General features: G+C 38.8%; 1 protein-coding gene across 1 annotated transcript; it reads right to left on the reverse strand.

The window, feature by feature from the left end:
• Window positions 1-4,948: 4,948 nt before the first annotated feature.
• alp3 (alkaline phosphatase 3) lies at window positions 4,949-14,338 on the reverse strand. Its single transcript, XM_049726971.2, has 11 exons — window positions 14,185-14,338; window positions 12,750-12,866; window positions 12,419-12,534; window positions 11,685-11,859; window positions 11,156-11,328; window positions 10,950-11,090; window positions 10,072-10,141; window positions 8,664-8,798; window positions 7,896-8,087; window positions 6,263-6,379; window positions 4,949-5,416 (listed from the first exon to the last, which is right to left on the reverse strand). Exons 1-11 carry the CDS (start codon window positions 14,255-14,257, stop codon window positions 5,097-5,099), a joined length of 1,629 nt encoding a protein of 542 aa, XP_049582928.1. The 5' UTR covers window positions 14,258-14,338; the 3' UTR covers window positions 4,949-5,096.
• Between the last annotated feature and the right edge of the window lie 1,513 nt (window positions 14,339-15,851).

The raw sequence follows: 15,851 nt of genomic DNA on the forward strand, positions 1-15,851 counted from the left end.
CCAATTCCAATGAAGTTGAGATGCAAATAAAACCCGGAAACCATGATTTGCAAATCCTTTAGCCTTTATTCAATTTAATACACTCTAAAGACAAGATATTAATCTCCAAATTTGTTTGTTGTTTTTTCTTGCCTCAGACTACAACATCCCCAAAAGCTGCGAGAGAGGCAAGAAAAGCCCGAAAAAACATTTCACAGGTTAGTTGGAAATAGCTGAGTGTCATAATTTGGTGCTAAAAGAACATCCAAGGTTCACTCGCTCACAAGCAAGGAGAGAGGGAGATTCATTTCTTCTGCCAGTATTTTACTGTGAAACTCTTTACAGGGTAGTAAAAGAGTGTGAGGACTTGCCTGCTACCACCAGTCCAAACCTGTCTCCTGGAACTTGTCCACCTGCCAGTTGCGTAGAAGGACCTGTGAAGCATCTCTGAAGTACCTGTGGCTGAAGCTAAACTGTAGTACGGTTTTCACTTTCTCGACCTGGATTTGCCACCTCTGAATTGAGGCACTTGTATATCAAGGTGCTACTGTATAAAAAAGGATTTCTAGTCTGTAAATAGATGGTGAATGAATGAGAACAAAAGGGCCTATTGTTACGACCATTGTAGCCCACTCAGATGCATCTTCATTCCGCCTGCGTCCCTCTCTCGCTCCCTTCACGCCCACCACAACTCTAAAGATAGACGTGCAGGGCTGCTCCTCCACTGTGCCCATCTTCTGGTGCCGATGAGCCAATCCAGTTGCTCTTTTGAGAGTTCTTTTATATTCACCCCCAAAGAGAATAATTTTGGTGCTTCTGAAATATAGAATAAAGGCCTCTTTGGGTTCTCTTTTTATTCCAGCATCACGCACATACAACAGTCTACTGTATACTATACACTGAAAGTTAGATTCCATTTTAATATTAATGAGACGTTTCATTTTGTCTTATTTATTTATTTATTTATTTATTTATTTATTTATTTATTTATTTATTTATTTATTTATTTATTTATTTATTTATTTATTTATTTATTCCTGTAGCTGCCCATTACATACATGTTCAAATTTAGTGCCACCCCAAAATGACCTCTGGTCTCACCCTGCACACCCAATTTAATATTCCTTTGATTCACCCCTGCATAAAGGACTTTTTTAGGATATCGCCTGCTTTGCATGCACTTAAAATTAATGGTGAAGTGAACGAGTGAGTATACATCCTCTGAAAAAAATTGTTATTGGTTCTACTAAGTTCTCCCGCAGTGCACCTTCAATATTTCATAATGTTTTAAAAATGCTGCCACTCAGTGCTACACAGTGTCTGGTGCTGTGGTGCCATCGAATGGTTGCATGTTGTAAAGGAAGGAAGAGCAATGGGATTAGGAATTCCCACTACTGCATTGATTCTATCCATCTAATTTGCATGGCCAAGCATGCTTTTAGTTTAGTCACACAATTCGAATGTCAGATTTGGGTAGACATTAATTATTAGAAGCATCTAACAAATCTTTAAATCAATTTGAAGATGGAGCATGTATATTTTTAGTGCTTTTTTCTTATTATTAGAGTACAGAAAGAAGAATTAAATATCTTCGAATCACTCGGTTGTTGTATGCGAGTACAATTGAAATAGCATACTGTGGTCTGAGCCAGGCAATGTGCCAAGATGGAAAAACATCTGCAGAATGGAACAAAGCAGCGGATGCTTTGACAGGCTGCAGGGGAACAGCCTCATGGGGCTTGAGGAGATGTGCGGTGCGGCCACCCCTGAGGTTTCTAAATGTATGCCATTGTTGGCTCGTGAGTGAACGATTCGTTCAAAAGTACTTTTTGTTTTCAGTGAACAAAAGTGAACGAATCACTTCCTAAAGTGATTGAGAGTGAACGAGTTAGTGAGTGAGTGATTTGCATTTCCAGTTCCTCGCGAGAATGGATCAGTGAGGGAACAAATCCTGACTTTCCCGTTCGAACTGGAATGCACATCACTAGTACAAAAGAGTGCAGACGGCCAAGGGATGTCAGGCCTAAATAGTCGACTGGTAAGCGAGACGGGATCATGCTCGGTAGGAACTTGGTTCGAGTCCCGGTGTGAGTATGTACCAGAGTGTGCTTTTAGATCTTTTGAGTGAAGCGATTCTAAAGATTCAGTTCTTGTGTGAACTGGACTGTATATCACTAGTACTAAAGAGTCCAGACGGCCAAGAGTTGCCAGGTCGAAATAGCCGACTGGTCAGTGACACGGGCTCTTTCTCGGTAAGAACTTGGTTCGATCCCAGGTATGAGCATATATCTAAATGTCCTTTCAGATCTTTTGAGTGAACCAATTCTTAAGATTCCGTTATATTAAAACTGGAATACACTAGTACAAAAGAGCGCAGACCTTTGACCATGATATTTCTCTAATAAAGTGGCTTGTTATTTGGTACACTTGAAAATGGCAGTGTAACTAATGGAGTGTCCGAGTGACGTCACAGATCAAACAGCTAATCAGAAAGTGGGGGTGAGGGCGGGTGTGGCAATTTTCACTTAAACCAGGGGTGCCGGCCTCCAGTCCTCGAAGGGCTGCGTTCCAACATGTTTTCCAAGAGACCCTCGTTAAGCACACCTGCGTGAAAAGTTTTAGCTACTTTCACCCTCTGCAGTAGCTAAAACTTTTCACGCAGGTGCACTTAACGAGGGAATCTTGGAAAACATGTTGGAATGCGGCCCCAAGGACTAGAGCTTGACACCTGTGACCTTTTACCATGATATTTCCCTAATAAAGTGGCCTGTTATTTTGGTACACTTGAAAATGAGTGATGTCACAGATCAAACTGCCAACTTGGGGGCGGTGCCGACTTATGTATTTACACATAAATACTTGCATTTGTTTGCATATGCATACAAAGTGAGGTTCCAATTCAAAAATACACACTCGGGCATATGCTCATGCCTGGGATCGAACCAAGTGCTTGCTGAGCAAGATCCCTTATCACTAACCAGTTGGTTATATCGACCTGGCAGTCTTTGGCCGTCTGCACTATTTTGTACTAGTGATGTGCATTCCAGTTCTCTAATGAAAATCTTTAGAATCGGTTCACTCAAAAGCTCTAAAAGCACATTTAGACATATGCTCATACCTGGGATCGAACCAAGTTCTTACCGAGCAAGAGCCCTTGTCACTGACCAGTCGGCTATTTCGACCTGGCAACCCTTGGCCGTCTGCATTATTTTGTACTATTTTGTACTAAAAGGACGAACACGTGCCATTAGACCCTGGTGTAGAATAAGTAGGATGCCAGCAGCAGAGCTTTGATGCGTATCACCACTCTGCTAGACCAGGGCATTGAAGAAATAAGAAATAAGTCGACTCCAGTATATTCACTTTCTTTAATTAATGAAAATGACACATCATGGTGATGTACTCTTTTATTATTGGTTAAATTAAAATGAACTGTAATTATTTAATCATTGCCTACAATTATGTTAATGATTTTCAAAATATGAGAGATGGTAAATTTAACATTTTCTGACACATCGTTACTATCGGTCCGTCTACATGGGTGTGTGTAATTTTTAAAAATATTTAACTGTTGAAAATCTCAATTAAAATGTACTTTTTAAAATCATTTTAGCGCAAAGCACTGCGTACACGTACAAATGGGTGAAGTTTTCTTTCGTTTGGTATTTTCGTAGATATGCATAATTTGAAACAGGTGTTTGCGCCGTTGTGAGCGTGAACACTTGTGCCGCTGTAAAGTAGATACTTGGAATCCGCCTTCCACCCCAAGTTATGCATCCATGTGTGGTTTTTAGCTGGTGTAAAGCTTAATCTACTTTCTGCCAGAAATTGTTTAGTGCACCATGGGCATGTAAAAGAAAACTCTCACAGATCAGCAGAATGATGCATTGCCTTCTGCTAAATTCCCAACCAATGCAAAAGAAAACAAAAATCAAGTTGAGCCAGTTTTTACACCCAAGACCACAAATACAGTCTATGGAAATACTAGAGTCCATTGTCTGTTGTGTTTGTAAGCACTGTAGATCTGTTATGGATTGTCTGAATGGAAACTCCACATTTTAAAGCTTGTGTTGGTAAATACTGTTAACACTGCTTATTTTTTATTTCTACTTATCTTAGATTTTATTTATGTTTTTGACATATTTAGATTGTCTATTATTATAAAAATATGCATTAAGATTAATTGGTCTTTTTCAAGACCAGCATGTGGCCCAAAATAGGTAAGGCAAGGCTAAATTGGACTATTTTTCATTCTATTCTTCTGAAGTCTTGGTCTGCTAAAAGATCTGTGAGTCTTGAATATGAGCCAAAGATGAGAGCAAACCCCTCATACAGAGCAAAATGATGGCCTGCGGCTCTACTCTAAATGAGAGCACGGCAAATCGAAATCAGGTTTAATAAACTCTTAACCCCAGCAGATGTCCACAATAATTACCATAATCTGTCTCCAAAGATAAAAATAGGTGGTCTTTAAATATTTTGCATTATTAACCATCTGCCGGTGGTAATGTCATCAAACCTCCAGCAAGCCTCAGTAGCCACGCATGTATTGAATGACCTTGTTCCATTCATTCATTCATTATATTTCTTCGAATGTGCCTTTTATCAAAGCCTATTAGTGGAAAGATAATAATGCAGATTTTTTATTGTCATTGAAAAGAAAGAAGCAAAAAAAAGGAGGATTTACAACTGTCAAAAAAAGTGTGTCCCAAATCTTTTCTCCACACAGCATCATTTTGAAAAGTAGTGATGGGAAAACGAAGCTTTATGAACCAGTTGTTGTATTCTTTGGCTCCTCTAGATGGCAATGTTGGTTAAAAGTGAGGGTTTTAAGAAATGGCAAGTCGGTGGGCTTTCAGCTCTTCGGTGAAAAGAGTGCCATCTAGAGGTCTAACGAAACACAACGAGTTCATGAATCATTTTGAAGCTTCATTTGCCCATCATTAAAAAGTGGTCAGGAAAAAAGAAATCTTCAAAAAATGCTTTACTACTTGTCATATTTTATAAATAGTATATCACGGTGAGTGCCAGAAACATCACAAGTGTTCATTATTTCTCTGCCCACTCCACCTCCATGACTCTTGGCTTCAAATATTCCTCTCGGAGAGACACCTTCATTACATCAGCACATTAAGGGCCAGCAGTGCAGCGCTGAGGAGACCACTGATCAATGCAACTGAGCTTCGGGTTCCTCCAGCACTGTTAAAATCATTGATGAAGGTGGTTTGAACCACAGTTGGAGTCGTTTGCCCCCGACAGTGCCTCAGGTCTGCCCCCACGCAGGCAGCATAGGCCATGGCATGAGCAATGTAATTTTGCTCCTGGACGCCATGGAAAAGATGGGCCATGGGTCCACGGGCCAGCACGGCCACATCTTCTCCGCTGTGAGTGGCTGAGTCTGTAGGCACTGCTGAAAACTGAACGTATTCTTTAGTTCCTGTGGAAACAAAGGGGTGACTATTACACACCTGTCCACAATGACCAGAGACCCTTCATTGGAATTGCATGAAACAGTTCAAATTAGTTATACAAATGAAACAATTGATTAATCTGTGTTTCTCAACCTTAAAAGGTCACACAAAAAGCTGAAATATTGATTATCTCAAATTACCCCCAAATTTACTCAGTGTACTCAGTACTCAGTGAGAAAGCTTGGTATGTTAGGTTAAATAAAAATTAGTTTTTGATTTTTAAAAAAAATGTCAAAAGGTTAATATTAAATTTAATTATTATTTAATTAAACTGGCAAAGATAGATGAACAAAGATAAATTATTCATAGTAAATAAATAATGTTTTTTTTGGAAGGGGGGCAATTTTGTGAAATTAGATCCTTTTCCGCAGCACACCTGATGATGTCTTGTGGCGTTTTAGCTCGAAGAAATAAATGTTTAAGTAATACACTATGTTGTATGGCAAATTCTGTTCACTTTCATCTCATGAGTCAGAAGTTGTGTAATATGTGATCATTACCAATTAAAAAGAAAGAGTGTCTTGTGTTAATAAGATAAATTCATATAAAATGCGGCTTTAGTAAAATGAGAAATGCCCGTTAAATTCAAAATGAAAGTCAACATTTGAGAATGAAGGAGCACCGGGGATTCAATTAAAGGCCAAAGCTTGTGTAAGACAAGAATGGGAAAAAAAAGTACATGAAATACAGCCAATTTAATTGTGTCATAGTGGGATTTTTCTCATACTAGCTTTTACATTCTGTCTTGATCATTTCTACCTTTGAGACGATCATCCAAGCACCGAATACTACTGTGAGGCAATAGATCTTACTTGTGTTGACATTGCGGATGTCAGGCCGTGTACCATTGATGATTTTGTGTCCAGGTCCATTTCCGTACATCAATGTAGTGTACGGTAACATATCTTGGGCCCACAATGGAGACTTTCCTGGAAAATACAAAATGACCATCTTATTCATTGTTATTCAGCTTTTCTTATATTTGTGTTTCTATTTGCTTCTGAAACACAGACACATAGAGGCATGCACGCACACACACACACACACAGGTGCAGTCTCTGGTTCCCTAGCGTCCTGCCGGAGGTCTAGTGCTTGCTGGGTTAAACAGTCTTTTTCTCCAGATGAGCCATTAGGCCAGCGAGTCTCCTTGTTGATGAAGAGCTCAGGGTTTCACAAGCACATTAATCACTGCAGCACCACTGGGAGGAGGAGGATGATTAGGAGCAAGAGTAGGAGGAGGAGGAGGGTGAAACAGGAACAGATGAGGAAAGAGTGAGTACCAAGACTGCAAAGCAAACACCAAGCAATATAAGCTGATGATGATCTATGACTTCATAGAATTGGAATGTAGAGGAGCATCTAACAGCTCGGAAAATAAAGTTTACTACTTTGTCGTAACAAAACAGATATTCTTTACATATAAGACACATTTTCCTTTAGATAAACCTTTCATTTAGCATATTTCTAGGACTGCAATAACTGTTTGCTCTTAGACTTCCAACATTGCTAATTCACATTTGTGCCTAGACCTTGTTCATCATAAGTAACAGAGAGATTAGGTCAATGAAAATACAACATGTAACATTTTTTTATAGTGACAAGATTGAGTTGGTTGTGTTAGATTAGTCCTTTTTACATACAAATTGTAATTAGATATTGGAGATGACTTGAGCTGAGCCTTTATATTATTGTGAACTATTTGCTATAGTCATTACTAGCTGAATCCACTTAAGGCTGTGGAATCAACCATTGTCACATGGGCAAGTCGTTCCCGGTGCGGCTAAAATAATATAAGAACAAACAACTGTTTTGGATAGATTAGACTTTCTTGCGCATTTGGCAGAAAATTCTCCACGGCTCTGTCCTTAAAATTTTTGGGCATCCATTAAATAGTTTAACTGACAACTACTATCATTCACCTTTAGATGTCCACCTATGAGATTTGACAAATCTTCTTTCTGCCTGAAAATATGACAGATTTTAAAACCCTGAGGATAAAAAGAGAAAAGAGTGCTGCCTTTGACATTATAAGGGGGGGGGGGGGGGGGGGGGGACGATAGCACAGAAGCTCCAGGAGGAGATAAACAAGTGAGGAGGCCTGATGGAGAGAGTTGAACTGAGAGAACATCATGTAAAGAAAGACGGGCGTCAACAATGATGGCCACAGCAAAGTGTAGAGAAGAGAGACAAAGAGATATTGCCAAACTAAAATAGAAAGGCTGCCGGCTAGGTCCTGTTATTATTGAAGGGCGTACAAACGAGTGGTGGCAGAGAATTACACATTATCAATTGTCACCTTAGGTTCTTGTCAGTATAAAATGGCTGAGGGGTTTCTGCCCCCAGTTAAGAATCACATCCCTGAATTTCCTTGCTTCCCACACAGCCATTACTCATCATGAGGATTGTGCAAAAATGACTAACATTTGCCAAAATGAAAAAAATTACCCAGAATACTTTGCCCACGAAATGGGTATCCATTGAAGGTAAACGGGTGGGAATGGTCAGCCATTACTATAGTGAGTGTTTCCTCCTCGTTGGTGAGGTCCAGGCCTTTGGCAATGGCGTAGTCAAACGCGACCGTCTCGTGAAGCGCCATGTATGCTCGGCCATCGTGATGGGCCTGGTCAATGCGACCCCCTGAGAACAGGCAGAGTCAAAGGTCAAAGGTCAACTTGATGCCAAAAGGTATCTCCTCATTTCATTGGAAGGAGAAGAGGAACGGCTGAAGTATATAGTTGCCTATATTTTTACATTGCATTTTTTATTTTACTTTATTTTTTTATGAAATTTAGACAACTGCGTATCACCATGAAGTCCCCAAGCATCCCCTTCAGATTAAAGGAGAGTTGGATGGGGAAGCTTTTGTAGGGAGCACACAGTCCATCAACAAATTCATTGAGTTGAATGCAAATGTATTTGCAAGTCACTGGATCCACTACAAGTACAAAAAAAAACACCTTCAACTCTTAAATCAGTGAGAGTGGTGCACATACATAAATGCAAAGTCATATTGATGTTTTAGAAGACATCCATTACAGTGAGGCCCTTAGTGACCATTGCAAGATCAATGAATTGATTCGGTCCTGTAGGAGCAAACACATGCTATTTTCTGTTTTTAGCAGCGCACCTCCTTGGGGGTTACATAAATCAAACTTTGCCTGCCTGATTAAGCGATGGGGTGACTCAAGGGGTGCATGGATTGCTTGTCCTTACCTTCCACTAAAAGGAAAAAGCCTTTTGGGTTTTTCCTGAGAATGCGGATGGCTTTTTCCGTGGTCTCGACGATGGATGGGTCCATGTTGGGGTCCCTGTCAGCTTCATATCGCAGGTCACCAGGTTCAAACAGAGCTGAGGAAGAAGAGAAGCAGACCAATAGGACAATGCAGTCAATTGTGGCTACAACAGCCTATAATTGAAGTGCAGCTAAAAAAATCATTCGCTCCTTCTCTCTTTTCTCACACCACAGGAGGAGAAACGACAGATCAGCCAGCATGGCTCAATTTACCTCCTTCGCACTTTCGAGTTTGCCACAACTTTTAAGGTTGTCACTGAATAACAAGTCTTTATTTGGATCATACATGTCTTAATATTGTATGTAAGTGTCTCTGGCACAAAACCTGATTAAGCTATCCACAGGCTGTGAGAGGATTAAAAAAAAACTAGATAAATATTGCTCACGGGTGATGGAGGATCAACTTACAGAACACCAAGTGAGAGCCAACCTCTGTCAAGAGCGACACAATATTCATCAAACCTCCATCCATCCATCCTTCTGTCCTTTGTCTTGCACCCTCTTTCTTTGACTTAACCACTTAATCTATTCACTTAAAGTGATCTGAATTAATTTCCGCGGTTTCTTCTCCCATACGGCTTAGAAATGCTGAGTTCGAAAAAAAAAAATACATATGTTTAATGATTGAATGTCAAAATTCACGGATTATCGTAAATGCAACAGTTTGAGAACTGCCATTTATTCATTAGGTAATCTCACTGCAAATGTTTTTACTAAATAGTCTCACATACCAATAAATAGACAAAATATTCTTGTGATGTTGCCAATGGGCCAAAAAAAACCCGACTGAAATTGGTTTTTAAACTAAAGTGGAATTTGACAAGCGTCCTCTTTTTATTATTACTATTAACAAATCTTAGTGTTAACTAAAGCCATGCTGCCTGCACCAAGATCAGCCCCATATACCAATATACTGTCTCCAATTTATCAAATTTACTATTGTAAAAATTTTGACTTTTTGAGTGTAAAATTTCAGTGTTATAATATTTGGCTTTTGTTTGATTATTTTCTTTCTCATTATTCTTGCACATTATTTTCTTTCATTCTTAATATGTCTTACACACAACATTGAGCAGCGGACATTAGATTCTTGAGAATGACACTGCTTATGTCGTATTCTGTCATCTTCATGTGTAAGGAGTGTGACACCATCTGAAAAGTTCTGTGCAATGACTTTTACTTAGTGAATTTGTTATTTTGTTCAGGTAGTAGTCTAATGACTTTCTATTAAAAAAGTAAAAGAGCCTATAAAATAGAGCAATGGTTTAATTTTCCCCTCTGCTGAGCAGAAAAGCAGTAACATAAAATATTGTAAACAGAAACACTCACCCATGAGGTAATCCGTGGTTTCTGGGTCAACAGCATCAAAATCTGTTTTATTCCATACATAATGGGCTACCTGTGGTACAAACACGCACACGCATAAGCAAACCATTCTTTAATGCTTGAGTCACATTCTGTCACATAACTTTTTTTCTCTATAAAAACTAGAATATAATTTTGAATACATCAGGCATTCTGCTTGATGCTTTTCTAAGACCTACACACAATAAGCATTCAACCAATTTTCTTGAGTTGTGTATCTCCTTGTGTGCTGGTAAAATTATTATCCATCCATCCATCCATCCATTTTCTGAACCGCTTAGTCCCCACGGGGGTCGCGGGCGTGCTGGAGCCTATCCCAGCCGTCATCGGGCAGTAGGCGGGGGACACCCTGAACTGGTTGCCAGCCAATCGCAGGGCACACAGAGACAGACAACCAATCGCACACACACTCACACCTAGGGACAATTTGGAGTCTTCAATCGGCCTACCAAGCATGTTTTTGGAATGTGGGAGGAAACCGGAGTGCCCGGAGAAAACCCACGCGGGCCCAGGGAGAACATGCAAACTCCACACAGGGAGGGCCGGAGGTGGAATCGAACCCGCACCCTCTTAACTGTGAGGCGGACGTGCTACCCAGTGCGCCACCGAGCCGCCTAAAATTATTATTATTATTATTATTATTATTATTATTATTATTATTATTATTATTATTATTATTATTATTATTATATTTGTATATATTAATTGAACCTTTAGTAATTTTAGTTTAGTTTAATCATGACATCGAATGGGTGAAGTATCACAAGGAGTGATATTTTTACTTGAGATTCGATTTTAGAGTGTAAAGTTCAATTTGAAGTTTGCTAGGTGATGATCGTTACCTTGCCTATTTTCTGGTTCTTCCATTCATGGATAAGGTTGCGTTTGTCTTGTCTTTTACCCCTGGAAAAGAAGTCTCTTGGGTATTCTGGGTCCTGAGTACCCCTGGGCGTCATGTACTTTCTCCCACCACCAATGATCACCTGCAAGCATGTACACTCCATCTAGTATCATGTATCCAATACAATGTTATGAATACTCATCTTACATCAATATCTGTGTTATTGAGCAACTGAGATGCAATGTCAGTGCAGCCCTCCCTTTTGGCGCTGGCGGGCATGTCGGCGTCGCTGTACCACTTCCTGCTGGCACTATGGGCGTAGCTGGTGGCTGGCGTAGCGTGCTGGACCCGTGTGGTCGTCACTATGCCAACAGACTTGCCTAAAAATATTTAATTTGTTTACTGATTAACGTTGCTATTGTTGTTTGAGGGCTTAAACTACAACAGCAATACTATCGTCCATCTACGGTCGTTAACATCGTTTGTTGCTGACTGAACATTTATGATAACTGCTTACATTTCAGATAACTGTTTATTTATCATGAATGTTCATTCAACATATTACAATTTACAATCTTAATGAAGCAAGGTCAATTTTGAGAACTTTTAGCTGCCTAGATCTGAATACTGAATCCTTCACTGTGTGCAAATAAAACATTATTGGTCAACATAGAATAAATTTAAACCCCCAAATGAGTAGAAGCAGTTAAGGCAGTTATTGTCTCGGTATCCTCACCTGCATCTTTGGCCCACTTCAAGATTGATGTGACTTCATTACCCTTCTGACTCTTACAAACGCCATTTCGAGCAGCTGCACTGACGCCAATGGTGTTCAGGTTGGTCTTGACCCCACACAGATAAGCAGTGGCTGTCGCAGCACTATCTGCAATCTGGAAGTCCACGCTGTAGGTCTGCACAAAGCGCAAGGGGGACCTTTAATCTAACATACTGACAGCCATTGTTTTTACCTGTGCATTAGAATTATCTTTTAATGGCAAGCCAACTCAGTGACCATCCAAACAAGTAGTCATTTAAAAACAATAATATAAAAAACATTGGCCTCCCTGAAGAAATTTCAAAAACAGTATTTCGGTAACGTAATTTAAAATCATCTGCCACAAGAGGCCTTATGAAAGACAATTTAACATAAATGTCTTTTTTGCTTCATTTTTAAAAACATTTCTAAATGAATACATCTCTAACAATCAAGCCTTATCACTACGCCATTGTCTTCATGTATGCCTCATGTGGCCACCCAGTGAATATTTTTTTAATAACTATATCTGTCAAAGAACAGATGCACGGCCTTCAAGTTTATCACACTCAATCAATTGAGGCTCAGGGGTTCAAGGAAACCTGCTGCACGGACTGCAGACCCCTTAGAGACAAAAGCAGAATTCTAGTATACATTATATGAATAAAATTAACCGTGCGTGTGTGTGCGTGTGTGCATGCATGCATGTGTGTTACCTTAGCCAATCCAACATGGGGGAATGTGTCCATGGTCATCACAGTCTCCTCTCCCGTGTTGTTCTGCAGTTGTCCCTTGAGGATACGAGCTGCTGTGTAGGTTGTGATTCCCATACCTAATGTGAGTATATATATATGCAGACTTTCTATTTATGTCATTTTCTAATGGCAATATAAATTTGTACAATGACAACAACAATAATAATAACAATAATAATAATTATTATTATTATTGTTATTATTATTATTATTATTAATGACCCAGAAGCAGTCAGAAAGTGGTGTGTACAACATATTGGACAGTGATGACACTTTATGCACTGCAACCTACCATCTCCAAGGAAAAATAGGATGTTTTTGGCCACATTGGTGTTCTGCTTCCTGTTTAAAGCAGTTTGCAAAGTCTTCTTTGCCTGTGATCTCCAGAACTCTGGGTTTTCTTCTTCAACTGTGAAACGAGTGAATAGGATTAGTTAGTCATAAATTGCATCTGTATCGTTAAAACTATAGAACATATATGTATATAGAGAGAGAATATTTGAGGAAAATCTCTCAGTGGATGAATCCCAAATTAAGATGAGTTGAAGAACATAAAATAAACCAAGTGGATTTTTCTTGCTGACGTGGATGTACAGTATGTGTTGGTCTATCTCACATCACTCTTATCTACTAGCTCATAATACCCCGAGATATTTCAGGTACAGCAGTTCATAACAACAATCCACCAGCACTGCACATGCAATAAATACATTAATTGATGATTAATTAATATTCATATTAATGGAAAGAATGGTTGCGGGATTGAGAGATAATGGAGAAACTGATGAACAAAAATAGAAGAGAACAAAATGTGAGGCGGGAATTGTGTCTTTTCAAAGAAATTAGAACAGAGGCACCTAGGTAAATTAGTTTGAAACAGACCTGCCCATGTTCAGGATGAATGAGTGTGGAAGCAATATTCTGCACATCAAGGTGGAATCAAAGATGACAATATAAATCTCATTTTCAGATTAAGTATTTGGCAAGGCAAGTCCCTGTAAAGTGAAAAGAAATCTTTTCTAAATTTTACACGGATAAGGGTGCTGTGAAGAATGCTACCACAGCCGAATGATTTAAAAAAGAAAATCACCAAAATGCCATTCTCGCTGCTCTTTACACTGTGGCCATGACTGCTGAATGCTCTCAAATAAATTAGCTGTCAACTGTCAAATTTGAGAAAATGTAAAAATGGAACTGCCATGACTATGAGCTGTATGACTACATGTTGGAACCGGGGAAATATATCCCCTTAAAACCCCCAGCAGCTCACCTCATGGGCTTTTTAATGCCGTGACAATGAGGCGCTCTAAAGTGGCCACCCCGAAGCTGTCAAGTCAGGCTTTTTTATTTTTTTATAATTCCTCCCACCCAACTCTTGTATATAGCACAATAGTAAAATTTTTGTTAATGGAGCTAAACCGTAGTTGAATGTGCATGAATAAAAGCAGTTGAAATAAATGCCTGATAAAAAAAATGCTTATGTCAGAAATGGTTAGCAAAGCGTAAAGAGTGAATATTTTGACGTGTAAGTATGCTTTAAATGTCAGTTGAGATCTTATATTCAACTATCAGCAGAATCACTTTGCTGTACAGGAGTGAAAAGCAATTGAAGTGTCAGGGAGAATCCAAAGCAGCGAAGAAGATAACTGCTTTCTGTATGATGATCTGAACGCTTTAAGATTTTATCTTGAATGACTTTTGGGGAGACCATTTTTTTAAAGGCTTACCTTTGGCTGCAGTTGTTCCAAAGACCACAAGCAGGAAAAAGGCCACCACCATGGACACTTCTGAAGGCTTCATAGTTTTGCCGTGGCTGGAGGATTGATCCTCTAAGCTTCTTGAAAATCACCCTGGGGTTCAAATATTGCTTACAGTCTTTCATCAGTTGTGATGTCATTTTTAACAGCATGTCATGTGATCCTTGGGCTTGTTATTCATTTATGACACCAGAGTGCACCCTTTGTGTTGTCTTGGGAGCTGAAAACAGGTGATTATGTTTTCATAGCTAGCTGACTTTTTATGAAATTATTGTAAAAAGTCAAAACATCAATAAAAGCAATACTTTAATGATAATAATCAGTATGTGCATGTGTGTGTTTATGTATGCCTTGCGTGTGCGTATGTGTGTGAACACATGTATGCCACAAACGTTTTGCACTTAGCAGCCTCTAAATGGGGAAAAAGTAGAAAAACTCCAAGCACTTTTCTGGTGATTAATATATTCTACATATCAACAAGTCCCTAGTCACCACGGGGCCTGTTCTATTTAAAAGGCTAATCAGTAACTATATTGGGAATGCGAGGTCATCAAATTTGTGCTGATAAATGTTCCACTATCTGTGTGACATGAGGTATCTGTTGAATAAGAAATGAGGTGACACGTTTGCATTTGTACTTTTACCCTACAAAAATCAGACATTTTGACGAAGCAAAAGAAAAAACAACAACAATATAAATACCATATTTTTGTTTGGCTAAGGTATTTATTGTAAAATTCATTCTCTTGGATATAACCCAAAATTAGAGCTGTGATCAAATATTCTGCCCACAGAAAATAATCGTCACCATTCAATGACGCTGTCATTAATCTCACAATATTTTATAATTGTATTTTAGAGCAGTTTAGTTGGATCTCATATTTAGAGCTGTTTTGATATTGTGTCTGGCTCATGCAATTATGAGGCAGAAAAGTTCTCCACTATTGCAAACTCCATGCCGATAATGAACATTAAATACTACATGTTTTAGCGTTAATATGAATTTAGTTTAGTGAGGCTAAGCGGTTCAGAGTGGGTTTTTTTTCTGAATGCATGTCTGATACAGCTTTTGTATTAGATCTCATTATACTGTATTGTGTAGGAATATAGAGATTGTAAGCGCAAATGGAGTTTGTCACTTACGTAATCATAGGTTGTTATCAGTCAATAAACAGATTGATAGGAATACACACATACACACCTGTGCTCAATGGGGCACGTTATCAGTTGGACCAAAAAAGTGATAACATTATCAATGCAATTCTCCATTTTAAAGACAAGGTCAGAGAGGGATTCATCTAATTACATTTTCATTATTGTTGTGTGTACTAGTATGGAAAAACATGTTTCTAATATTCTGGTTTAGTTTATTTAACACTGGATTACATGTTTAAAAAGATGACACAGGCACAGGTTTTTGAATTGGTGCACACAATATTAATATAGATATATCTTCGTAAACTATAAATTGTTGAAACCTTACAAAAGTACAAATGCAAACGACATTATTTAACCCACATTTCAGCATCAGAGTACTGTACTGTAATTTGTAAAGCGCAACACCGCTCTCTAGTGAGTGTAGCGTAGTATGACATATTCCAATTCCTCTATTTTTAAAAAACAAATAATTCGTCAAT

The sequence above is a fragment of the Syngnathus scovelli genome, chromosome 7, assembly GCF_024217435.2.
Source record: "Syngnathus scovelli strain Florida chromosome 7, RoL_Ssco_1.2, whole genome shotgun sequence".
NCBI lineage: Eukaryota > Metazoa > Chordata > Actinopteri > Syngnathiformes > Syngnathidae > Syngnathus > Syngnathus scovelli.

Bases quoted from the DNA above. Each gene is read 5' to 3' on its own strand.
- alp3 (XM_049726971.2), bottom strand. From the start codon at position 14,257: ATGAAGCCTTCAGAAGTGTCCATGGTGGTGGCCTTTTTCCTGCTTGTG. The intron at 11,329-11,684 runs GTGAGGATACCG...AAATATTTTTAG, and splicing joins GAAGTGGGCCAAAGATGCAG to GCAAGTCTGTTGGCATAGTG. The intron at 11,091-11,155 runs GTAAGATGAGTA...ACATGCTTGCAG, and splicing joins TCAATAACACAGATATTGAT to GTGATCATTGGTGGTGGGAG.